The following is a 26,014-nucleotide window of genomic DNA, read 5'->3' on the forward strand; positions in this document are numbered from 1 at the left end:
AACCTATCTTGACCGACCAAGATTGGCTCTTTGGCTCACGGAAGCCGGTCCCATCAATTTTCACAGTTTTGACCTAATTTGCACAATTGCTCGTATTAGGTCCAAAACTCTTCCAAACACTTTGGATTTTCATGAAGTGATCGTCAGGCGGTCACGTGACTACCCAGGCCGATTTCATGACCCCATGGTCGGTCCCTCACTCCGTCATAATTAATTAGGTTTTCTCACCTAAGGCTCAGTTAAGCATTTTCGAATAAATGATTAAACCAGCATTTAATCATTCTTTCACCAACAAATCGTCAACTCTTCAGGAGTTCTTTTTATTTGATCACGTGAGCATATGGACACTACATGGTTGATCCACGGTCCCATGTAGTCGCTCCCTCCTTCATCCCATGGTTAAAATTCTAACGAACCATGAATTGATCATCAATTGATCAAATTAGGGTTTCTGAATCCAAGGATCATCATTCCAGATTTCAACCTTAATAATTTTATGACGACCTCATGGTCATTAATCTTATTAATTATGCTTTGTTCAACAGCCAGTACTTTAATTAATATTTTGGTCACGCTGTAAATAATCCATCAGATGAGCAACACTTGCTCAGACGATCAAATATTCAACAATTCATCACATGAGCAACACTTGCTCAGATGATAAATATTTGCCCAAACCAAGGAATATTGGTTCGAAAATCAATATTCAACGATCCATCGAATGAACAATACTTGTTCACTTCATCGTAAGAACTATACCTCTGTCTCATGACATGTTCAATTCATAAGTTTCAGAACATCATGTTCAACTCAGCAACTACATGGACTCATCGTCCCATCAAACCACGAAGTCATCAATTGACCAACAAACCACGAGACGTCAATCGTGTCACTTTGGGGGATATCACTTAGGGTTTTGGTCTGGTGGTCTACGGCACGTGTGTTCAAACACACGATGGAATGTGAGCAAGTTGTGCAATCAGTTGAAGGAGTTCACGAGGTAGTGGGTGGAAAATCGACCAAGTCTCCACACGTTGAGCAACTGGTTTCAAACACGATCTCCACTTCCCCACTCCTTGATTCCATCAACTGTCACACTTCATGGGATCATGGTGTCTACAATTCCAACAATATAAATAAGTCTCTGAATCATGATTGAATCATCATCATCAGTATCATCAATCTCACGTCAAACTGACAACACGAGATCATCAACTCATCGATTGAGCAACTACTCTCAATTGAGCAATTTCAATCATTCAGAGCTTATAATATTTAGAATTCACACACCCACAATCTTTGATTACCATTGATTCCACGCATTTCTCAGCTTCCCTCCTACAGATCAACCCATCCTCTCTTGTGACCGAATTTACTCTGGAACGGTCATTGTCTTGATTTAGGCCGGAGTACTACAGATTGATCTCTCGAATCTAAAGCACCCCCTTTGTAGCGGTGCATCTGTGTGAGGTTTAACATTTCGCTCGGTTCGAGGAGTCTCCTCCGTACGGTCGTCTCCTCAATTCCTTAAAAATCGGCAAATCGTTTTTCCCCATCCACAGCGTGAATTCCATCAAACTTCGACCTTTTCCAAATGCTCGAAAGGTTGATCATCCTCTGAGTCAGAGCTTTCTTCTTAGGCGGAGAAGTGTGCAACTAAGGATGAAGATATCGTGGCAACTTTTCCATCATGAATCCATACTCGCCCAAGAACCATGTCGTATCCAGGATATTCTTTGATTATGAAGAATTTAGTTTCTGTCCAGGTAGAATCACTTCTTATGTTGAGAATGATGTAGCTGTATGCATCCCTGGAGATTCCTTTATGATCTCTAATTGAGACAGGAGCATGAGTTGCTTATTGACGAGTGATGCCAGCAGCTCTGAGGGTTTTCAAATGGATGATGTTAACAGCAGTGCCAACGTCGACTAATGCTCGTTTGAATTCATTTCCCTTGAGATGCACCATGGTGAGAAGTCCCCAGTCGTGTATTTACTTGTCTGTCACTGGAGGATCAGGGAATGTCTCCTGAATTGTCAGTCGTTTGCCTGACATAATATGGTTCAGTGCAGCAAACATATCATCTCTCTGAGATCTTGACAAGTACAACAACTCGGAGACGTGTTCAATTAAGGATTGAACTGCTTCCTTGACCGGCTGCTTGGAGAGTGCGAATGCTTAGATTGGGAGAGGATTTCTGTGCAATCCCCCAGTCCTCAGTTCCCCTGAGTCGGCCTTTTCTTTGAAAATGCGCTTCAAATTTCTGCAATCACTTGTTGGATGACTGACATACCTATGGAAATGGCAGTATCATGCGTTTTCCATTTGTTCCGCGGTTGGTTCCTTTTTGACAGGAGGTAGTTTGATTGCACCGTCTTGGATCCATACTTCCAGTAGTTCGATCACTTCTTCAATGGGAAAAGGGAAATCAGGAACTTCCTCATCATTTTGTTGAGGTTGTGCGTTCCTAGTCTGGTTGTCCTTCCTTGGAGCTTTTGGAGGGTGATACATTGGAGAAACATTCTTATGTTGATGTGCGTCGGCTTTTCTCTTGCTCCCTTCAGCAACATTCGAGTAAGCTTCAAAGTTGTACTGCTTGTTGATCATACGCCGAGAGGTGCTGCTTCGATTGTCTTTCGATTCCTCTATTTTGACAGTTTTAGTTCTTTCAAGCAAGGCAGGAGCGATAGTCGCTGATCGCTTGGCCGCTTCATGAAGTTCTGAAAAGGTTTGAAAGCGAAGATTCTCCAACAAAGACCTGTAGACTGGGATCATGCCATTGGTGCAAAAGTCCACCAGTTGTTGTTTAGTAAGTTGGGATCATCACAATCCAAAGCTTGAACTCGAAACCTCTTCACATAATCATTTGGATTTTCGGCAGTCTTCTGAGCCATCCTTCCCAAGTCAGAAAGAGTAATTTGCTCAGAGACAAAAAAGTATTTCCTGTAAAAAGCGTTGATCATTTCTCCCCAGCTATGCTCCCTGGTGCGATGTTGTTGTACCAGGTATATGCTCGACCCATCAGGGATTTTGAAAACTCCTTCAAGCGGACAACATGGTTGTGTTCATGCTCTCCTAATGCTTCTAAGAATCGAGAAACGTGTTCTCAGGCATTCCCTGTTCCGTTGTAGAGTGTGAACGTTGGAGAAGTGTAGCCCTTTGGGAGAGGGATCCTTTGTGTGGATGCAAGGTATGGAGGCTGATGACGGTGCACGGTCGTTGTATGACCCCTTCCTCGATTCTCCATAAAACGCTCCAAGTCTTCACGGGTGATGAAACCGGCAGGTTGAGGTTCTGCAGCTTTGCGGGTTTCATCGTCATCAGGGACTGGAATAACCTCAGGATCGGTATTTGGAGAAGTTTCCTTGTCTTTTCCCTTCTCTTGAATTTTGTCTGACATTTTGTCATTGAGAATTTTGAGATAGTTGAACAGTTCCTTCTGAGTAGCAGCCATGTCAGTTTGATTCTTGGCGAGAACTTCTTGGACCTTCATGAGATCGAATATGGTAGGCGGATTTTCTCTGATTTCTTCTGGATGTCGCCCGAAAAGAGGATGATTTTCGACATTGGTGTGAGGAGGAGTAATGTCACCACCATTATTAGAAGCATAAACGGTTTCCGGAGTACCACCATTGTTGTTGCTGGTACTAGCGTTGTTGGTGTTGGGATTTGTAACTGAACCTGACCTAAGATCGACCATCTTTGCGAAAATGAGAGATTGAAACCGAGAGATTAATCTCCCACTGTGGTCGCGAATCTGTGGATGGGGAAAAACAGGTCGCCGGTTTTTCGGGAAGTGGGGAGACGAGCGTGGTGTCGAGACTCCTCGACCGGGAAAAATGTTAATCCTCACACAGATGTACCGCTGAAACGGGGTGCTTAGATTCGGGAAATAAATTTGTATGACTCCAGCCTAAACCAAGACAATGGTCGTTCCAGGGTCAATTCGGTCGCAAAGAGAGAGATGGGTTGATCTGTAGGAGGGAAGCTGAGAATTGTGCGGGATCAGTGATGATCGAGGATTGTGGGTGTGTTGAAGGTTTCTGCAATAATGGTGAACTGCTGAAGTTGAGTTCTGTGAATAAGTTTGTATCGAGTTGTTGACGGAAAACGTTGATACTGATGATTTGTCGTCCTCGATTTTGACTTATTTATATTGCAAGAATGATGAACCACTAATCCATGTAAGCGTGACGGTTTCTTGAGTGAAAGAGTGGAAAGTGGGAGATCGTGGAAAAGTCAGTTCCATGTCATGTGGAGACTTGAATGATCGTGCACCCACTACTCTGCTAACTCCTTCAACCGTTTACAAAACTTACGCACATTTCTCGTTGTGGATGAATCCACGTGCCGTAAACCGCCAGACCAAAACCCTAAGTGATATCCCCCAATTTGTGGCGTGATTGATGTCTCACAAATCGTGAAGTCTGCAGGGCATACGTGTTTTGATTAGTCAATTGTTGACTGATTAGACAATGAGTCTAAGTTTGGTGAATCAAGCATGGATGGTGAATGCTCGGCGATTCATGGGTTGAACATGTAGTTCTCTGAAAAGATGTCAGTATGATGGATTACCAACTAGTTGAGCGATTGAGCAAGTATTGCTCAATTATGCGAATTACGAGAATTTAATGAGCAACTGAGCAAGTATTGCTCAATTCTGCAAATATTGAGAATTTGATGGACAACTGAGCAAGTATTGCTAACCTCTGCAAATTACTGAATATTAAGAATTTGATGGGCAACTGAGAAAGTATTGCTCAATTCACCAAATTAACGATTTTCATAATCTGACGTGCAACTGAGCAAGTATTACTCAATTCGACGAATTATCGATGAATTGCCGAATATTGATTATATTCGGGTAATCAAGCAAGTGTTGCTCGATTCAGCCAATTATTTACTGGTGACGTGACCCAGTAAAATATCAATTAAAATATTGATGTTGATTAGTGAATCAACGTAAATTTTATTAGTGTTCGAAGAGTGCTCAGAATGATGGTTTCACAGAGCGTTCATTCGAAAACCCTAATTTTTGGTTAATCCTCCATCAATTGGGGAATTGCTGAAAATTGATCATGAATCAAGAGGGACCGACCACATGGGATGAGGAGTGTCCATATGGTGCCCAGTGCTCGAGTGAGCACGCACCAGGATTCTCAGTTTTAGAGTTGGTGAGAAATCATGAATAAATGGTGGATTCACCATTTACTGAAAATGTTGTTGGGTTCAGCATTAGGTGTAAAACCTAGGTATGAGAGATGGGACCGACCAAGAGGGGATGGGACCGGATCTTGGTGGTCACCTGACCGATTGTTTGTCGTTTGGAGGATTCTCCGGTTGGTTGGAGAGAGTTCGGGCCCAGTATGAGCAATTGAGCAATTAGGTCAGAATTGCGAACACGTGTGGGACCGGCTTCGTGCAAGCCCTAGGAACGACCTGGTCGGTCATAGAGGCACGCACGTGTTACCATGATGTCCGTGTCTCCATACTGAGAGTTCCAGTATTTTCTGATGCGCATTTGAGCAATATCGTGAATTTTCAGAAGAATTTCATCTTGGCTGAGAATTCTCGATTTTTTGGTGGAATGAGCATGTATGCTAAATTCATCAATATTTTAAAAATATTAAAATAAGAATGTTTCAATATTTAAAATTTCCGTGAGAGGCTAGCCGGCCGTGTGACCATGTTGGCTTTTGGTTTTTCGTGATTCGAGCAATATTTGAGAAAATATGGAGAACTCACGAATTTTACTCAAACCCTGGAGTTTCATGAATTGGGAAAATAATAATTATGAGAAACTAGGGATTGCAAGGTGTGGGACCGGCCACGGTTAAGGCATGGCCGTCCGGCCAAGTAACCCGGTCCCGCACACCTTTCCATATTTTATTATTATTTTTCATGAATCCTTGAGGTTATGGAGAGTCCTTGAAGATATGGAGAATCCATGAAAATATGGAGAATCCATGAGTTTTTATTGAAACAAGGAGTTTAATTATAAAAATCTAAGGATTGTGAGGTGTGAGACCGGCCACGGCTTGGGCATGGTCGGCCGGCTGGGTTACCCGGTCCCGCACATTTTTCTTTATTTTATTATATTATTTGGAGAATCCACCAAGTTATGGAGAATTCACAAGTTTTGCACAAAATAAGGAATTTTGCTAAGATGGAGAACCCTCATGAGTTTATGAAAATAAAATAAGGAAAAATAATGGGCGGGGCGCGGACCGACCGTGGTTAGGGCACAGTCGGCCGGCGGGCCGGTGGGCCCACCGTGAGCGCCTCCATTATTTTATTATTATTTTAATGTTTTCTCCTGTTTTGCGAGGGATTCCCCATTGTTTCATATTTTTGGATGCTCGTTCGTGCATCTGGGTGCTCAGTCGTGCATCATTGTCGAGTACACTTGCACCATTTTTGTGGGGCTTACTCAGTGATGGTCCAGATGCCCGGTTGTTGAGTATTTATTACTAGTTTATGAAATTCAGTGGAGAATAATTCATGAAACTGAGTAATAAAAATGAATAGTTGTTCATTTTTAATTCATAGGATCATATGTGGATTCGACTATGAATTCAGAATAATAAAACGAGCATTACCATCATATGGGATCGTGGATTCGACCATAGAACCGGAGTAATTAAGATTTATCTATCACCATTTCATGAGACCAGTGGATGAAATCGGAGTAATGAGATAATACAGTTGTTTCATTGCTATTCTATGAGATTAAGCCATGGATTCGATCATAGAATCAGAACAATTGTTTATTGCCATTCCATGGGATCAGGCCGTGATTCGACCATGGAATAGGAGCAATTGTTATTGCCATTCCATGAGATCAGGCCGTGGATTCGACCTTGGAATAGGAGCAATGATAGATTATTCTGGGAATTTAGTAGTGAATGTCACGACAGAGGTAATCTACTTCAGAAAAGATATTAGCCAGTTAAAGCATCACATTTATTCTGAGTGGTGCACAGTCAGGGAGTCACGATGTTGTTTACGACCTGAAGGCGTTAGTGTTCTCAATCTACGGAGAACCGCCTGAATCTATGCACTCTCTCCACATAATCAGGGAACGGTGAAGTGTCACCGACGTCCTGAAGGCGTCCGCCGCCCAACTATTCTTCTATGTGGAGGTGGGTCACTCTCCTGCAGTCAGGGAACAGTGAGTATCACCGACGTCCTGAAGGCGTTAAGTCCTCAATCTACGGAGAACCGCCCAAATATGTTATTTTACATAGAGGGCACGATGCCAGGGATCGAATGCTCGGCTGGTGGAGGCTTTTCGAAAACATATTCATCATGGCTTCGTAAAATATGAATCGTTGCATGCCTGAAGGCCGCGTCAAAAACATGCCTCATGATTTTACGGTTTTGCCCTTTGTTGAAAATCCACCATCTACACCAGCTTCATCTGAATCTTGAGGAGCAGTAATTCTTAACCTTTTACCCAATCTTGTTGAATCATTTTCATCATCCATATGAGTTGAGGGCTCATTCCTTGGTATTAGAATAATGCCATCCTTTGGAGGGATGAAACCTATCTTCTTATTCTCTTTATTCTTTGGGCAGCTAGGAATTATGTTGTCATGTCTTCCATTCTCCAGATTCTTCTTATTGGTAGTATTACTAGCTCCAAGGAAGTATGGCTTGCTATGAGATTTTGTTAGAAAATCTTCTGATGCCTTGAAAGCACCTTTGGTGTGCTTGATAATGAAGCATTTTGGACAGATGTTATGAGGCTGTTTTTCAAAGAAGAACTTAATCCACCTAGTACACCCTGCATTAGTTTTTGCCATTACACCTCTTCTTAGTGGGAAGTTTATGTCTATATTGATACATACTTTGACACCTTCTTTGTCCACTGGAATTGCATCTTTGGGTTCAATTTCAACAACTTCACCTACCAGCTTTCCAATCTTTGTAATCGAAATTACGTTCAAATTCTTCGGTAGTAGATTTTTTAGTTGTAGCCAGAAGCATTGGTGGTTCTAATCTAATTCTTTGTAGATAACTCCAGAGTTATAGTGGTGCACGACAACCAAGTTTTTGTTTATACTCCATGGCCTGGTTATGAAGATATTGTTCTTTGTTTCTTCATCATTGAATTTGAAAATCATGATGTTCTTATCAATTTCCACTACCTTCACTTCTTCTTCTGGAATGTGTGACCAAGCAAACTTGATATGATGTTCCACCGCTTCAAATCCCATGTTTCCTTCTTCCATTATAATCATACCAATTAGGCAGTTATCCCAGTTCGTTGTATCTTCATTAGCAACTTCTTCCACTTCATCCTCTTCCTTATCTAGATCAAGGGGTGCTTGCTTAAACCTTTCAGCCAAGTCAATCACTTGCTCATTATTCTCCTCAGTCATTATGCTTTTGCTTGTAAAACAGTTTCCTTGTTTCTTTGTTCCTTCAATATCTTGATTTATATATCGAGATAACCCAATGTAATTAGGGTTTTTTTCCACAATCAAAGATATTTCTCCGCTATATTTTTGGAATGAATATATCCGGTGGTTATTGATAATATATCTATTTGCAGTAACAAACCATAGCGCATAAATTCCAAAGAGAAGAATCAGGAGATTGTTACCAAAACTGCAATGACATTTTTGAATTTCAATTTTTCTCCTCTTCCGCCTTTTTGGCCTTTGACTTTCCAGTTGAATGGTATTGGATCGGTTCTGACTGAGTCGAGGATTCTCATGATGGAGCAACAATGGTGACAACAAGACTTCGAAAAGCCACTTAGCTAACAGAGCAAATGTTGTAAACACAACAAATCTGGAGGCAAACGCCATTAAGGAGATAACAATCTGTAAACACATTAGGAAGTATTGAAAGTTAGTTGAGATACATACTTAAAAAATAAACTTTGTTGATGAAAAACAAGAAAATGAATTCGAAATTAACCGCAAAAGAAACAAAGAATTTTAATATCTAAAAGCAAGATACGAATGAGAGATATGCATATGAACCCAAATAGAGAATTAAAATCATGGACAGTAGATTAGGATTTAGAGACAAGGATTTGAAAATCAAATTTTTGTTTACTGAGTTGGCATTTCAAAATCGCCAATTCGCAGAGCTCCGATTCTCCCGCACCGCCCCGCAACCTGCAAGTCAACCACCTATTATTTCTCACATTTTATCTCCTTCTTTGTGTCACAAAAAGAATTCTTGCTCCACGTCCAAAGACTTTTTCCTAAAGACTAAAGTTTAGAAATTTTGTCCCCAGTAGAGTTATCCTAGTTGGGTTGAATAACTTCTTTAAACTGTGGGTTATCAGTCCAATAAAACTCAAACTTGTAATTTGGTTATCTTTTTGGTGATTTTCTCATAGTGTTAAGAATTATAGGAGAGTGGTCACTTCTGATTGTTGGTAGATGATCTGAACTGCTGCATCATGGAATAAAAGTCTCTAGTATGTCATACATATGGCCCTGTCTAACCTTTCTAATATTAGTATATTTTGGATGGGGTTGTTAGGCCAGGTGAACGTCGGTCCTGCATATCCAAGAACAATTATATCTCTCTCCACGGATCAGATTCCTGAATTCATTGCAACTTATGTCGATGTTTGAAGAGCCACCTTGTTTTCCAAACTGGTCCGTGAGCACGTTCAAATCCGTAATCATACACCATAGGTTTTAAATTGTAGCAATGATTTTTTCATATATCTCCAGAAGCCATCTCTTTGTTGGTGAGCCGGAGGAACATAAACACATAACAATTCCTATTTGAGAATAGACAGTTTAGATTCAACAATACAATGACCCAAGTTTTGAGATTTAGATACCATTGATAAGTCGACATTGTCTTTCCAAAGGATGGCAAGGCCACCACTTCTACCATTAGCAGCAACATAATTGAAATTTTTGAAGTTGAGTGAATTGGAAAACTTTCTTTTGTTGTTTTCATTCAACCTTGTTTCAAATAGGAACAACACAGATGGCTTGCAACTTCGCAGAAACGAGTTTAATGTTAGAACTGTCATCTCGTTCCCTAAACTATGATCATTCCAAGATTGCACTAACATCTTGTCTGTGACTTTTCAGGGCAAGTCGCCACAGCCTCTTTAGATTTGCTACAGTGTTGTTTGAGTGGTGGATCACAATCCATGGGTTATGGTAATCTTTTGCTCCCAACATTATGAAGGATGAAAGAACTATCCGAGTCTTGAGGGATTCTATCTTGTCTTTTCCAGTGTCTCGATTTATTGGACGAGTCTTGAACAACTTCAGGAAGGGAGTGTGAAGCTGTTCGTTCGGGGTTGAATTTCTGGGATGTTGGTGGTAATGGATAATTGGTGAGGGTTGGATGGTTTGGTGTTTTCTGGTGGGGTTGGATTAACCGGTTTTGGTGTTTTGGTTTTTGTGGGAGGATTGAGGGATGTCTGGTTTGTGGGTCAGTGGCTAGGTTGTTGCTGGGTTTAGGTGATTTGGTAGCTTCTTGGAATTTTGAACCACTTCTTTCTTTATTTGTTGATTTGGATTTCGAGTTGTTATGAGAATTTACTGGAGTTTGGGTGGTTCCTGGATTGCATGGGATTTGGAGATTGATATGGAAAGAGTATTATTTTTTGATTAAATGCAGTGATGCTGGCGAGTGATTATAGGAGCTAAAAATGGTATGGGTTTGACCACGTTGATTTAGTGGCTGGGAATTAGGGTTTTTTTTCTCTGTCGTTATCACTACCATGGGTGATGCTTGGTGTTTCTAGTTTTCTTCTTACAGCTTGACTGGTTTGAATGATTTTTGACCTGAAATTTTTGGTGTTTCAGAAAGCCGTGCTATCTTTATATCTTACATTCTTTCCGCGAAAGTTTTTGATGAAATGACCCGCAACTTCTCGCACTCTTTTGATTGATCCGGATGATTGTATTGAAATCGCATCCCAATTCAAGTGAACTAGGTAAACAACTTTATTAAAGCTTGATATCTTTTAGCTTCCTGATGGTCTCCATGATCTCTGAAGCATGTTGTGAAGGATATTAAGCCCATATTCTCATTTTGTAATGGTTGTGAGGACCAGAAAATATTTATGCTCTGTGATAGGTTCCACCGGATCTTTTGGTGCATCAAAAGTTTATTCATCATCTTGTAACAGAGTTGCCATTTTCTTAGCCAGATCTTCATAATCTTTGTTCGGAGACTAAGATGAACAATCATCTATGAGGGAAAAGTCCCGGAACAAAATTTTGAAAAAAAAACCAACGATATCACTTATCACAGAAAATTGTCAGGAATGTGAAAAAGCAGAAACCTGATTAACCTGCAAAACAAACAACACAACTAGAAACAAAACAAAAAATATTAGAAACAAGACAAAATTGTCCCTAGACGAGAAAAAAAATCATCCAGAAGATGAGAGAGAAAATCATCCTGTAGATGAGAAAGTGCAAAAAAAAAAAAAAAAAGTTGAAGAAACGGCAAGCCAGAGACTCATCTTCTTTGTCGAAATCCTCGAAATTCCGGCAAGCCAGAGACTCATCTTCTTTGTCGAAATCGGCAAAATTCCTAACCCGAAAATTCCGTTGATATTGTCAGCGAATTTATAAACCAAAAATTCGATTGATATTGTTAGTAGAATTCTAACTACATAACAACTTACATCATGTTTGTTTTTTCCTCTATGTAGAGGCTAACCTCTATTAGCCTCTATATAGTGGTGGGTCCCATTTATTTGGTGTTTGTTTTTTCCACTACCTCTATAAAGATAGAGGCAAATCTCTATTTATATAGAGGAAATCAAATAGCACCAATGAGGTGCTATCTTTGAGCCTCTACCTCTATTAAACCTTCAAATGACTAATATATCCTTGAACAAACTTATAATGTCCAAAAATAATTCCTTAATTTAAAATCTAAAATTTTACATGTTTCAAGAAAAGTGATACTTTCGCCCGTTTCAGAAAAAGGGATATTTTCGCGTTGTTTCAGAAAAAAATGATATTTTGCTCCGTTGCAGAAAAAGTGACACTTTAGCCCCGTTTCAGAAAAAGTGATACTTCCCCCGTTTCAGAAAAAGTGATACTTTCACGCCGTTTCAGAAAAAGTGATATTTTCGCCCATTTCAGAAAAAGTGATACTTTGCATGCTTCAGAAAAAGTGATACTTTCGCATGCTTCAGAAAAAGTGATACTTTCGCGCCGTTTCAGAAAAAGTGATATTTTTGCTCCGTTTCAGAAAAAGTGATTTTTTCCATGTTTCAGAAAAAGTGATATTTTTGCCCTGTTTCAGAAAAAGTGAAATTTTTGCCCCGTTTCAGAAAAAGTGATATTTTCGTTCTGTTTCAGAAAAAGTTATGTTTTTGCCCCGTTTCAGAAAAAGTGATTTTTGCCGTGTTTCAGAAAAGGTGATTTTTTTTTCCGTTTCAGAAAAAGTGATACTTTCGCCCGTTTCAGATAAAGTGATACTTTCGCCCGTTTCAGAAAAAGTGATATTTTTACCCCGTTTCAGAAAAAAGTTATACTTTCGCTCCGTTTCAGAAAAAGTGAACATTTTTGGTTGTATTTTCTAATACATTTTTTTCCTTTTGGAATTTTTGAACATCTTTGGTTGTAATGGATATTCATGGATTTTTTGAATATTATAAGGGTAAAATGAGAAATATATAATATTGGGTACACAATATAGAGTTGTTAGATAGTGGTCAAACAAACATGATTTTAAGAGAGATTATATAGTGATATTTATATAGATATAGAGGTAAACCTCTATATAGAACACTCTACCTATATAAAGGAAAAAACAAACGTGTTGTTAGAGTTATGCTCGAATGAGTTAATCCAAATGCCTGATCACGAAGAAAAATCTAAGTTTGCCAGCATAAAATTTAAATTACATCATCTGAAACCCAGTTGACATAGCACAATGCCTAAGCTCCCTCCCACGACAAGCTGAACTCAAAACTCCGAGATAGAGTTGACACCCAATGACTCCCACTGCGCATCAAAAAATGTTGAAATGTGTCTCCAAAGAAAACTTGTCAACTGTTGAGCTGCAAAAGAACATCACATTCTACAAGTCGAAATGCACCATAAATTAAGGAATGGCCACAGATTAGATATCGCAACCCAAGCCATTATCTCAAGAAGAACCAATGTCAATCTTCCCGAATTGGTAACGGGTGCAATTTTTCACAATTAAATAAAAACTACATGAAAATAATAACACTCAGACAGCCAAGGGTTAGGGTGAAAAGCCCCAATCAGAAACTCTAGCCCACAATAGTGTCATCACCGCAAGCCATTATCTCAAGAAGGACCCACGTTAATCTAACTGATCCTCCGCATTAAGGGTTTTTGGAATAGCCAAGGCTATTTATCCATGCTTGCTATGGTTACGTTTACTCTCAAGTGACCATGGTTACAGAGAAAATCTTAAGAAGAAAAGTAAAGCAGGTCCACATACTTCACAATACTTGATCCGTCATTACGACTGACAGTACTGAACTCTCCTAGAGGAAGAGTTCTGACCATCTTGGCACTAAAGTCTGCTAAGAAATTACTTAACATAATCAACAAAACCAACAACCAAGTTCATATTACTTCAATTACTACTAATTATACTTAGAGACTCCTTGTGATATAGCCTTGCTCCTACAGCTGACGATCTGTTTGTCAAAGATGAAGTTTACCAGTGCCTTGAAATCCCTCAACAGCTTTTCAGCGAGGTGCTAGCCCTGCTTTCTGCTTCCCCATTAATCTTTAGACGTAGATACTGCCGAAGTACCCTGTGGTTTTATCAAAGATAATTATACATTCAGTCAGAAAACCATTTGTGATTTGATAACTAGAACTATGAAATCAATAATGTGGTTTCTGCTAGCAACATTTCTTCTCCTGTACTGTTTTAGGATCCTTCCTGGAAATATTTTCCATAATACAATCAGTCCTGATGCAAATTTTAATCATATTAGAGTTAGAAACGATGTTCTCAGAAATCACAGTACATCTCTACTTCCTTTGTTCCCAACAAATGACACTAATTTAACTAGCCTGGTCCCCCTTGATCCATTCCTAAACCCAATCAGATATGTTATACTATAGGTTGGTAAATATCAGATGAGAAATAGCAAGAGTTCTCCAACTAGCAACACAGAATTCACATTCCAACAACAAATGGAAGTAAAAAGGAAGCAATTCAATTACTCAACTGCTACTTACTGTGTTGTTTAAACCCACAAGGAGTTGTAGTGTCGTCACTTTATACTTAGTGTTGTGATAAACCTCTCTAGCCTGTCGAAATTCATCATTAGCTTTGAAGAACTTCTCAAAATCTTAATCAGTAGTCAAACTCTCGCTTGCTTCCAGACAGCTTGCAAGCTTAGTATTGTAATCTGTATCAGCTTCTAACATAGTAGACTTTAGTTGTTCAAGAGTCTTAATGATTGATATTTTACCACATGTGTTTGATGGAGGTACACTAGCATCGCCACTAGTCGCAGTGTCAACTTCAGCAGGCCTCATACATGCAACATTTGAGGTGTCTTGGTGCTCCATTTGAATGATCTTTTGTGAATAGTCTTCCTGTTCTTTTGTGAATAATCACAATGTTCACAAAACATATATAGAGTAGTTAGAGAAAATAAAAAGTGTTCCGACAATAATGCAAATCCTGTACGGCAAAATAGTATACATAGATCTAGTATCGGGTGAATAATTGCATAAAAAGTTAGATACGAACTTGTCGCTGATAATAGATCTAGTAGTGACAGCGATCCATTAAAACTTGAAAAAGAAGATCCAAGGGTAAATTGTAACTTGAAATAAGCCTTGTAAACAATTATTTCGAATGGAATAAGAAGCACAAATAAATGGACATATACAAATACACAGAGAGAGGCAGATAGGAATATGATGTGAGTGAATCAAAACATAATATGATAAAGGCAAAGTTAACCACCGGGAAAGCATATGTGTAAACATGGGGCAAAACAAAAATAACATATAATACACAGGATTGAATCAGAACCGAAACTGGAAAGATTTATGAAATTAAAAGTACCGAAATTGATTTCAAATTCAGCCGAACAAGAAGAAGAAAATACCTTTGGCGAAACAGCTTTTTTCTTCTCTATCTAGCCTCCGAATAACACAGTTGTTAAACAAAAGTTAAGTTTCTCAATGCATATCTTTTCCTTCCATTCATATCTCTTGAAATAAGGATACAAGATATTCCCATGCAACCGTAGATCCTACAAACTAGGAAAGTAAACACACTAATTCAAAAGACAACTAATGACTCCTACTACTGACTAGGGACTCAACTAACCACGTTCACAACTAGTTGAACGAGTAAATCCACTAAGGTTATTCTCTAATAACAAACTAAAAGAAACAGAAGCATACTAAAACAAAACTACTTAAAAATTAAATTTGAAACTGTAACAGTGACTTAATACTGAACTGTGCTACACTATGCATAAAGCGAAATAGAGTTTAGTTGCATACGGGAGATGCTCACAGGAGTTTGGCACATTTTCCATCCAAAAGCTCGGCAATGGCTTATTGATTGAAACTTAATACCGAAAGAACTGTCTTCCTTCGTTGCAAGCACAAGTTTATTATCTATAAGCAGTTTGATAAGAATAATAGGACCAGAATTGAATCTAAAGACACAAAATCAAACCCAAACATTGGAACTTGTCGATGAAACCCAAGTCTGCAATGATTTTCTTCAAAATTAAACCCAGACATCAGAGCTTGTCGATACAGAGATGAAGCCGTGTCTGCAATCAGATGATGATTTTCTCCAAATTTAAACCCAGAGGATTTCACTTTCGGTACGGAAGTCGAAACGAGAGAGAGAAAGATAGAGGAATGGAGACTGGGAGAGTGGAGATTCAGAAATACGAGTCAATAACTCGTTTGGTCCGGTCAAAATTGTTCCGGGTCATTGGGAACCTAAGCAGCGCTTTGATATGTTTACCGTATGTCATTGGGAACCTAAGCAGCGATGCTTTGATATGATTACTGTATCTAACCGTGCTAGGCAACTGGTTACATGCAGCGGTCTGGTGTGGAAGGTCATTCTATGTGTGTGTTAGAGTACAGCCACAAACAAACCAGTCAGACTGTACACTACTTCAGTTTTACATAGTCTGGTGCATGTCATGTCAACTCCATTCAGCAACTTGCTTTCCGTTGTGTTAAGCTGTTAAATTCAATGGCCTGCTCATTGGGTAAGGCTGTTTAATCCAGGGCCTTGCAATCTTGCTTACACGCATCAGTTGTGCTGAATATTCCCAGATTCCTCATTCCCAACCACCATATCTCTGATTACCAGAATTTTTTCCCATTCAGGGCTACAAAATTCACAATAATATCACTTGATCACTAAGCTAAGAAGTTGGAATCTTAAATCACCTTCATATTAAAAGCTGAAAGATACAGGACCTCATCAATATGTATAATAATATTAGGAAGAAAAAATGGGGGACCTTAAAGGTAGGGTACCCCGAGAAGAGACGCTTTCGACACTTGTGCCTATGGCTGCTCGCACTGGCACTGACACTGACACAATGTTTGAATAAGTATACACATGTGGAGTATGACAAGTATAAGATTCGGCTCAAAAGAGAAGTGAGATTCAGCTGAAAAGGCCAACCCATACAAAAGCAAGTACCGCTGGACCAGAATCATCCGCTGGACCAGAATCATCACTTTCCCTGTATAATCTCTTCTTCGATGAAAGCAGCATACTGAACAACTCAAAACAACTAGGAAGTGATTTTCATGAATTAGGATGCCAATTCAATATAACTCCGTTTTCTTCTTTACAGGAAGTGATTGACGTAGAATGTGATGAGTTTGGTTTACTAAATCCATTGGCCTTGATTGGAGATGAATTAGTTGCTTTTGACGGAGTCGTAATCCTAGTTGACTCGGAGAATTTAGCTGCTGACTCCTCAATAACAACCTGCTGCTGCTGCTGCTGCTGCTGTTGCTGTTGTCGCTGTCGATGCTGTTCCTCCTGCAGTTGTTTTTGTGCTATTTCTATTTGTCTGAGTGATGGCATGTCACCTCTACAGTACCTATGCCATAACTGACGGTACTTTGATTCCAACCCCAGAATAAAATTTGATCCGTTGCAAACAGGGGACTTCACCATAAGACCACGGAGACTCATCCTTAGGCGGGAAAGAGTTGTGACGTCGTTGGCTAACTGAACCGCCAATTTAACATACTCTTCTTCTGTTTTAGCAACTAGATGTCCCAACCCTGTGTTTATTTCAGATAAACTTCCATTAGAAGGGTAACCAAATTTTGCTTTTATTTTTATTTCGTTTGAGAAGAAATGAAGGTGGTGTAAGCCTATCATTAGGATCTGTTATTTAATGAGCACGAAATGCATATTGATGAAAAAAACAGGAAACACGTAAACTACAACAGAGAAGTTATAGACACAGGCCATGCTAGGAAAAAATATCCTACCCAAGCTACTTTGGACATCACCTAATTTCACAATCTTGGAAATATTCTGGGTGTTTTTGTCTAACATTAAAGAAAACTAATTAAACCACTGTAAGGAATTACCCTTCAATTGAGATATCATATACAGATTAGCCTAGAGAAAAACAAAAGGGCGGGGGGTTACAGACCCTGAGAGATATTCTGAGACTAGTTCTTCTATTAAGAATCGAAGCATTAGAACTAGCAAACTAAAGTAGCTATAACTTTCTTAAAAGCCAAATCATTTCAAACAAACTTGACCAGGAAAGGTTGTTGATAATACATCAGACAAGAGATGATAGGCTGATAGCTACATCATCATAGGCAAAAGGTTGAATTTTTCAGCAGGACAAAAGGAGGAGCTGTAAATGTAGATGGCATGATAAAGTGTATGTTACTCACCAACTTTGCTTAGGAGACTCACACCAACATTATGTGCATGAACAGAACTGGCCATTGTGACGCACGGAACTCCCATATATAAGGATTCGCAAGTTGTTGTTGTTCCCGCGTACGGAAAAGTATCCAAGCTTAACGGGAAAGATGAAATTTGAGCAGAGAACATTCAACGTGATAAATACAAAAGCAACAAGAGTTTACAAACATGCTAGCTGAAAGGAATAAAAACAACCTAAACTACAATTTCAGCACAGAATTATCACAGTGTTCAAAAAACAACAACTAGAGGTTTATAACTATGGCATCCTTGTGTATGTGAGGTTAAACATTAGTGTAAGGCAACCAGGTAATTAAATGATTTCTTTATAGAAAACTCAAAAATCCTCCTAAACGTAGAGGATCTTGAGTGTCAAATAGGTAAATCAATAAAGTTGTACTGGGAAATGACAGATCTTCCTGATAAATGTTCTAATACAGAAACAATGGATTAACCAGGTAATTTCTTACCTAATATCGATGAGGGAGTACGCTTGCAAATGATCATGGTTGAGAAGAATCAGTGGCAAAAGATCAACACGCAGTGATTCTAGTCCCAATTGCTCCAATGTTGATAAAAATTTCTGTCTTATACTATCACAGCAGAACGGTTTACACTTCACTACAAGCCGTGAATTTGGAACAGCGCATAAAATCCTTGCCCAAACTTCCAAGACCTTTGGGGTAATCTGGAAAAGATTGATCAACACTAATAAGTAACACTAAACAAACATTATAACTAAACAAGCTGGTTTCGTTCTTCTCCAAAGAAATACCTTGGCTAGATTATTGAAGGTACCGAAAGTAACGAAACCATTTGAAAGTGCTGGGGTTGGAGAAACAGGGCCGGCTTCAGGAGAAGGTGTATAACAAAGAAAGGAGTCAGGCAGCCGAACCAACTCCTCAATATGCCTGTCATATTTAACAACACAATCATACTCGCCATTAAAATCTATAAAGTGATATTTTTAGCTGAAATATATGTAGGAACCAAGCGGTTAAAGTAAGGAAAAAAATCTGAAAATACAATGAAAATATGGCTTACTTTTGCTTTGTATCAGAAGGGTCAGCAAACGAATCAGTGATTCTATAGTCAATGGTAGGCAAACCAGTTGTGTTAGGGTATCCAATCCACGTGACCTACAATAACATACAGACCAACTCATCAAGCTAAATTTACAACTTTACAAGCAAAAAGAAGTTATGCGGTTACAAAGACTCAGGCTCTGGTGTTTGAAATACAACAAGATAACCACTCAGCTGTATTGCAATGTCTTGTAGAGAGACATGTCAACCAAAAGACGAGCCGCTAGTTCGAAACAAAGGCGTTTGTTTAAGAATCTAATGATTGTTAATACTTGCAAGATAAATGCATGAAAAAAGCTTAAAGAAGCGAAACCAAGAAAACAGTTTCAGAAACTGCAGCGCCTCAAAACCTTATAATTCATTAAACAGTCATAAGGGGATGCAACAGAACAAGCAATTGAAGAGAATTTTATGTCTGGACACCATAATCAGTACAGAATACTCGAATTGAAAAAAATATGGATGGAACATGTGAAAAGATTAGGCAATCACGATCATGCAAAAACAAAGTAAGAAAAAAATAATTATATATAGGATAAGGATGGGGCTTGACAAATACCTGGATAGGAGCTGGTTTGCAAGCCATCATTCCTAACTTATTGTTGGCCGTGTGACCAGTAAGCTCTACCAATATGTCGATTTTATCTTCTCTAACCATGACTGCAACCTTCTTCTCATCAATTCCATATATATCTCTCCACATCCCACCCTTTTTCAAAACCTTTTCTCTGAATCTGTTAGTTTTTGCATCTGCCTGTAGTATAGTTAGTGCCACGAAGAAAATAACGTCATTAACTGTGGTTCTCATGTTTGTGGAGGTAGTTGTATAAATAAGGCCAGATAAAAAAAATTACCTTAAGAACAGCTGAATACACGACAACCTTGTATTTTGAGTAGTCATGATAGATAAGAGGTGCCTCAATGAAATAAGAGACGGAATGAGTAAAATAATCCGGAGAAACGTATCCAATAACAAGCGGTCGCTCTGGTTCTTTTGGATTGTCCCATGACACATACTGTTGATATAACCGCATGAAGCGTCTACCCCAGTCCCTGCATTACACATTTCAATTCATATTAAGACTCCAAGTAGAAAACGATTTGGATCAGTTAAAATTGTTTAAATACTGAGGATCCAATTACGCTGATTTACAACTGTCTCTTCCATGGTAGTCAATAATTACACTGAACATCAAGTTTGCGGTATGGAAAATAAATAGAACACAGTACAATATTAAAAGTACCAAAATACCGCCTTTTGTAATACCTGTGAGCCTCAAAAAGCTTATCATCTTTGCCATCATTTATGTAGTTCATTGCGAGCAACCGATTCTGTCGGAAATAGTAATGGTAGATATATTACACATATAACAATTGCACGGAGTCTCCTTGTAAAGTTACAGAACCATTTCTTTTATACAAATAAGAAGTAGCATTGTAGTTTATGATCAGAAGCGTCCAAGCTACCAAAAAAAATAATTATACCTGTCCTGCATTACGTGAATCGGGATCTATTTTAAGACATTGCTCATAAGCCTCGATAGCCTGAGTTATATTGCCCGCATCTCTATAAAGAACCCCTGTTCATTGAAGAGAAGCCATTTCATCAAGATAATGAGAAAGTCCGAACTCGAAGAGATTCCAAAAATATAACAAAGAAATGATAAGTTTCCAAATTAGATTTCATCAAGTAATGCACCATCTCCTAGATGTCGATTCAAGAAAAAGAAGAAGGAAAATCCCAATGGAGGTCATTAGGCGGTCCCGGATCATTCTAAAGAAAGACACTGATCCACAAACAGAAACTTACTAAACAAGGTCACTCGAAACCGGACACCATAAATATAAAATAATCATCAAATATGGGTTCAACATTACACATTAGTTGGTTAGGATAAATAAATATGAAAGAGAGGAGATACCTAAGTTATTGTAAGCCTCTGCATAAGTTGGATTTGCTAGGATAGCTTGCTCAATCATGGCTGCTGCAGCATCCATTTTTCCCTTCAAATATATATTAACAATACAGAACGATTTAATAAAATAAATCTACATGGGAGATAACATTTAGATGAATAATAACATAAATCTACATGGGCGATAACACTTAGATGAATAAAGTAGTAAACCTGGACAGTGTAGACAACACCAAGATTATTAAGTGATTGTGAGAAGTTGGGTTTGATTGACAACGCCCACTGCAGAAGTATGAAAATGTATTAATGTCATTCATCTCCATTAAAAACTTGATGTATAAGCACCAACGACGAGAAAAAGAAAAAGAAAAAAAAAAGGACTTTTTGATAGAAGTAAAAAAAAAATACTAATCTAACAAAAAAAATTAGATGAAACTTACCTTGTAACATTCTACAGCTTTGTCAAGGTTGTCTCTGTCTTTGTATATTACTCCTAAGTTGTTGCATGCTTCCGCACAGTTGGGATTAAAGTGCAATGCAAGTTCATAGAATACAATAGCCTTCAAAATAGAAGTTGTTTAATAATTTGCTTCAGACAGACATTACTTAAGAAACATGAACACTTTCAGATGTACTATACAAGGAGAAAATGAAGAATCTACAGGGCAAGTTATAGAAGTTTTAATCCACACTTTACCAAGGAAGGAGGAACAAAGTTAAACAGACTACTAAGGAAAAGTTTTGTGAGCTTTGCATATCATACCATGTCAAATTTCATCATTTCCCCGTATGCAACACCAAGATTGTACATTGCGTCAGCATAGTGCCAATTGTAGAACAGAGCCTTCTTATAGTATGCAATACCTTGGTTAATATCCCCTTCCAGTTTAACCTAAGTAATTGGAAGTTCAAATAAAATTTCACCACTTATAACAGCTCAAAAAAATACAAGTCCAACTTAACCAAGAAAAAAGCACAACTACAAACAAATGTTCGCAGTTGAGTGCAATTATGGTTTTTTATTTTTTTAAGAAACAGATGAAATGATATATAAACACTGCTAGTTACAGGAACGGCTAAAACAAAGTGTTCAAAATAAAACACACCTTTGTTCCTAGGTCCGTCAAGGCTATTGCCATGTTATTCTTTGCGATATCAAAGTTCGGAGACACAGCCAAACACCTAATCACAGAACACACAAAGTGAGTCCCATCTTACGTGATACATGCTACATGTAACGTGCTAGCAGGTGCATACACTCAGATATATAAATATAAAAACTACCTCTCATAGCAAGAAATAGCCAACTCCAGATTCCCGCGGTTTTTATAAATTACACCCATGTTACAATACGCTTCAGCATACATAGGCCTTTGCAGTGCAGCCTTCTCATAACAGCTAAGAGCCATATCATATTGCATCATCTCGGAATATACAACTCCAAGGTTGTAATATGCAGGCTACAGGTAAACATACACATTTGTCAGAGCCATACAGAGTCCGTAAGCACACAAGTACAAGCCAATAGAAAGAAAACACGTATGACAGAGGAAAGAGATAATACAGCATAGTGAGGGTCTATTTTGAGAGCTTCAAAATATTTCTGCATTCCCTCATGAGTGCTGCCAGCTATCTTTAAACTAGTACCAAGATCCGTCAATACAATGGCAAGGCATTCAGCAGCTGGTTTGTAAGTAGGATCTGCTTTTAAGGCCTTCTGATATGACTGCAGTAAATAAAGTTGCCATGTTTCAGAGTGCTCCACAATCATAAACTAAAAAGGATCCATTAAGCACAAGGAAAATATAGATGACAAACAAGTGAATACTGTATAGGCAAAATACTGCAGAGCTAGCATTGCATCAGACTGACCCTCACCTCAAGTATGAATACAAGAGCCAACAAAACGAGCATTATCGGTTACATTTTTCTAAAGATACTTGACGAAATCCATATCCTATCATCATAACCCTTATACCTCAATTCTCAAATGAGCAAATAGTCCATTTCGAGTAGGTTCTGGCCCAAAAGGTGTAGATTCAAATCCCATATCTGTCGAATATTATTAATTCTCCAAAAAAAAAGGTCAGGGCATTTTCACAACTTACAGATTGCAGGGATTTTTCGGAGTCTTGTTTATACTGATGGCATCTGTGTACAGATCAAATCTAGTAACATAAAATTATATTTCCACCATCAGTAGAGATATAGCTACTTGTGTCATGGACTTAATTGTGACAGACTCCACAGAGCAATAAGTATATGTGCAGGGTAAGTATCATTTTCTCTTATAGTTTCCTTTCATGTACCTAGCTTGACAGGTTTGCTAACTAATGACCTTTTTGAAGCAGTATTGACATTTTTGATTCAACAGTGAGGTTCTCAAAATCCTTCATGTAAATATAGATATGCACCAAATACTACAGCATCTCAAGTTACAGAAAACCTTGCATCGAGAGGATTATAGAATAACACGCATGAGTCAGGTGAATAGCATGGGAATACTAATCAAAACATAACCAAACAACATGATCACCACTACACATGAAACAGAATGAATGATCTCAACAATGTACCCTTGCATTAAGATTAAGATATAGTAATAATAATCGTACAACAACAACGAGCAGACCTCAGCAGCCTCCATTAGGTGGCCTTCATCCTTGTACAGAATCCCACAATGTGTAAGTGCAACAGCATTCTCCGGCTCCAATTTAAGAACTTCCGCAAAACTTTCAAACGCACGACTACTTGCATTCTGCATTTGTAAGCAAATCCCTTTGCCTATATACGCTTCAACATTCGTACCATCCTTTTCAATAATACTTTCATACAAAGCAAGAGCGTCCACGAACTTGTTTCTCGACCTGAGAATATTTGCATATGATAAAGCATCTTTCCCTTCGAATTTGTTCCGTAAAGGAGATACATATGCAGCTGAAACACTAGTATTATCAGCTCCTTTTATACACCCATTTTCAACAATAGCCCCTTTTTCTCTACTCCCAATACTAGAAGCAGATGACCCAGGCTCCATCCAGACCATTGAACTTAAACTTTCAATACAAATTTCCTGGATCAAAGAAAAATACAAACTTTATCGCTAAAATCCCAAAAAAAAAAAAAAAACTTAAGCTTAAACCCTAAAAAAAAAAAAAATCCTATTTTTTGTGGGGGATTTTCAAGAAAAATCCCCAAAAACTAGACAGAAACCAAATTCGAATACAATTGTGAATTCGGAGCTCACTTACAGTTAAAGAAGGGGGTGATGAGGGGCTAGCAGAGCAAGAACATGGCAAAGCTTCTCCGCGAGAGTGATGGAATGTTGGTGGCGTAGGATAAGAAAACAAAAGTGTAGTTTAAGGATTTGAGATGAGAGAGAAAGTACGAGAAAGAGAGGAGGAAGTTTAAGGATTTTGTGAATCCCGCCTCAACCTCCGAACTCCCTGCTGGTTTTGATGTTTCTTTCAACTTTCCGATGTTTGTATCAAAATCAAAAGACAAACAAAATCTCTCTCTTTGCCCCAAAATAAAATCTTTATATCGATGAATAGTGAATATACTGCCTATTTTTTTACTACACCTTGATTAGTTTTATTAGAATGACAAAATTACCCTCTGGTTCTTTGTGTTAAGGACTTTTTTTTTTCCGTTTCGAATAAAAGTCAAGGAAAAAAATTAACTTATGGTGGGTTTGTTTTTGTTTTTTTAGGTAAGTTAAAATGCATTCAAAACAGTCTAATTTGGGGAGTTAGTAATCCTTTCATCAATAATAGTGGAGCCATTTAATGTTGGCTATTAACTTTAATTCAAGCATTAGATTTATCTATTTCTAAGGCTTGTAAAATACAAGATGGAGGAGGTTCATTCCTCCAATTAACAGGAGTTTGAAAAGATTTAGCCTTCTTGGCAAGGATATCAGCTACATTGTTTGCTGATCTAGGAATATAAAAAAAAACAAAATTTTTTTGTCAAAGATTAAATTCTCTTTTTACTTCCTCCATGATCGTCTGGTTCTGCCAAGTAATTTGAGATGGTTTTCCATTCAAGTAGTCAAAAGGGTTCTTACAGTCTCCTTCCACACTGAAATTCGACAATCCATCCTTTATTTCCCATTTAGTTGCATGCAAATGCCCTAGAGCTTCTGCTTCTTCTGGGGATGAGGCAATGATGGGTCCTGCTCTGCCCCATTAGAAATTTCATGCATCATGTTTGAAGATTAAAAAAAAAACTGCTAATGCATTCATAGAAATCCAGGTTGCATCTAAGTTGAGTTTCTTTTGTGAAAATCTAGGAACTTTCCATCTAGGTTTTTCCACTATACCAGTTGAAACTTGTTTGGTTAAATATTTGTCCTTGTGCCAGAAATTTAAATGTCTTTGTATTTCTAAAGCTAGTTGAGTATGTGTTTGTTGTTGTTTTTCAAAGGATTTGTTACATCTTTCCTTCCATATAAACCAAACTTTTGTCATGATTATTTCTATGGGGATAATTGGATCTTCCTTTCCTTTTTTTTTACTCGGTCAATAAAAATTAGAATAAAAAAGCAAAAGAATATACAAAGCAGATTAGGCCGTGCCCTTCTAACTAGCCGTGAGGCCATCTAAAAGAACTCGACCTATTTGAAACGATAATAAACCTCACCGGGCCATTCAATTGCTCGCAAGAACAAAGGCCTCCCCTCATAAAACTCAAAAATATCCTCATCCAACAAACAAGCTTGTTTGGTCAAGGAATCCGCAAAGAAGTTAACTTCTCTATAGCTAATAGCGGATGCTACTGTAAGACGCACGCGTAATTCTCCACTTCTAAGCTAAGTCCCAAGAAACTTCTCCCTTTTGCAAAACTTGGATGCAACTCATCGAATCAGACCTAATGCAAAACTTCGGCACATTCCATCTGTTTGCAATCATCAGGCCATAAATAACAACGCAAACTTCCGCATAAAAATTTGACTTCCTGCCGAGGCCAACACATAAAGCACCAAGCATCCGTGAATTAGAATCTCTGAAAGAAACCCCCGCACCAGCTTGACCTGGATTCCCTAAAGAAGTTCAATCACAACATATCATAATTTCTCCGACCTCAGGTGGCGACCAAGA

General features: G+C 38.4%; 1 protein-coding gene and 1 long non-coding RNA gene across 3 annotated transcripts; both read right to left on the reverse strand.

Moving 5' to 3' along the window:
* Nucleotides 1-12,676: 12,676 nt before the first annotated feature.
* Nucleotides 12,677-16,060, reverse strand: LOC113308891. 2 transcript variants are annotated; one of them, XR_003340162.1, is made up of 3 exons: nt 15,475-16,060; nt 14,188-15,225; nt 12,677-13,754 (listed from the first exon to the last, which is right to left on the reverse strand). It is a non-coding gene; the product is annotated as an uncharacterized LOC113308891 (long non-coding RNA). The 2 variants fall into 2 exon arrangements; XR_003340161.1 differs by having other exon boundaries at nt 14,188-14,259; nt 14,424-16,060.
* Nucleotides 16,061-16,360: 300 nt separating this feature from the next.
* LOC113309407 (probable UDP-N-acetylglucosamine--peptide N-acetylglucosaminyltransferase SPINDLY) lies at nt 16,361-24,429 on the reverse strand. Its single transcript, XM_026557836.1, has 18 exons — nt 24,164-24,429; nt 23,545-23,985; nt 22,477-22,638; nt 22,197-22,372; nt 22,019-22,094; nt 21,676-21,804; nt 21,353-21,472; nt 21,126-21,194; nt 20,919-21,000; nt 20,482-20,576; nt 20,264-20,328; nt 19,851-20,049; nt 19,556-19,750; nt 18,956-19,050; nt 18,687-18,822; nt 18,382-18,599; nt 17,878-18,005; nt 16,361-17,244 (listed from the first exon to the last, which is right to left on the reverse strand). Exons 2-18 carry the CDS (start codon nt 23,956-23,958, stop codon nt 16,757-16,759), a joined length of 2,847 nt encoding a protein of 948 aa, XP_026413621.1. The 5' UTR covers nt 23,959-23,985; nt 24,164-24,429; the 3' UTR covers nt 16,361-16,756.
* Between the last annotated feature and the right edge of the window lie 1,585 nt (nt 24,430-26,014).

This window comes from Papaver somniferum, chromosome 9 (assembly GCF_003573695.1).
Source record: "Papaver somniferum cultivar HN1 chromosome 9, ASM357369v1, whole genome shotgun sequence".
Classification (NCBI taxonomy): Eukaryota; Viridiplantae; Streptophyta; class Magnoliopsida; order Ranunculales; family Papaveraceae; genus Papaver; species Papaver somniferum.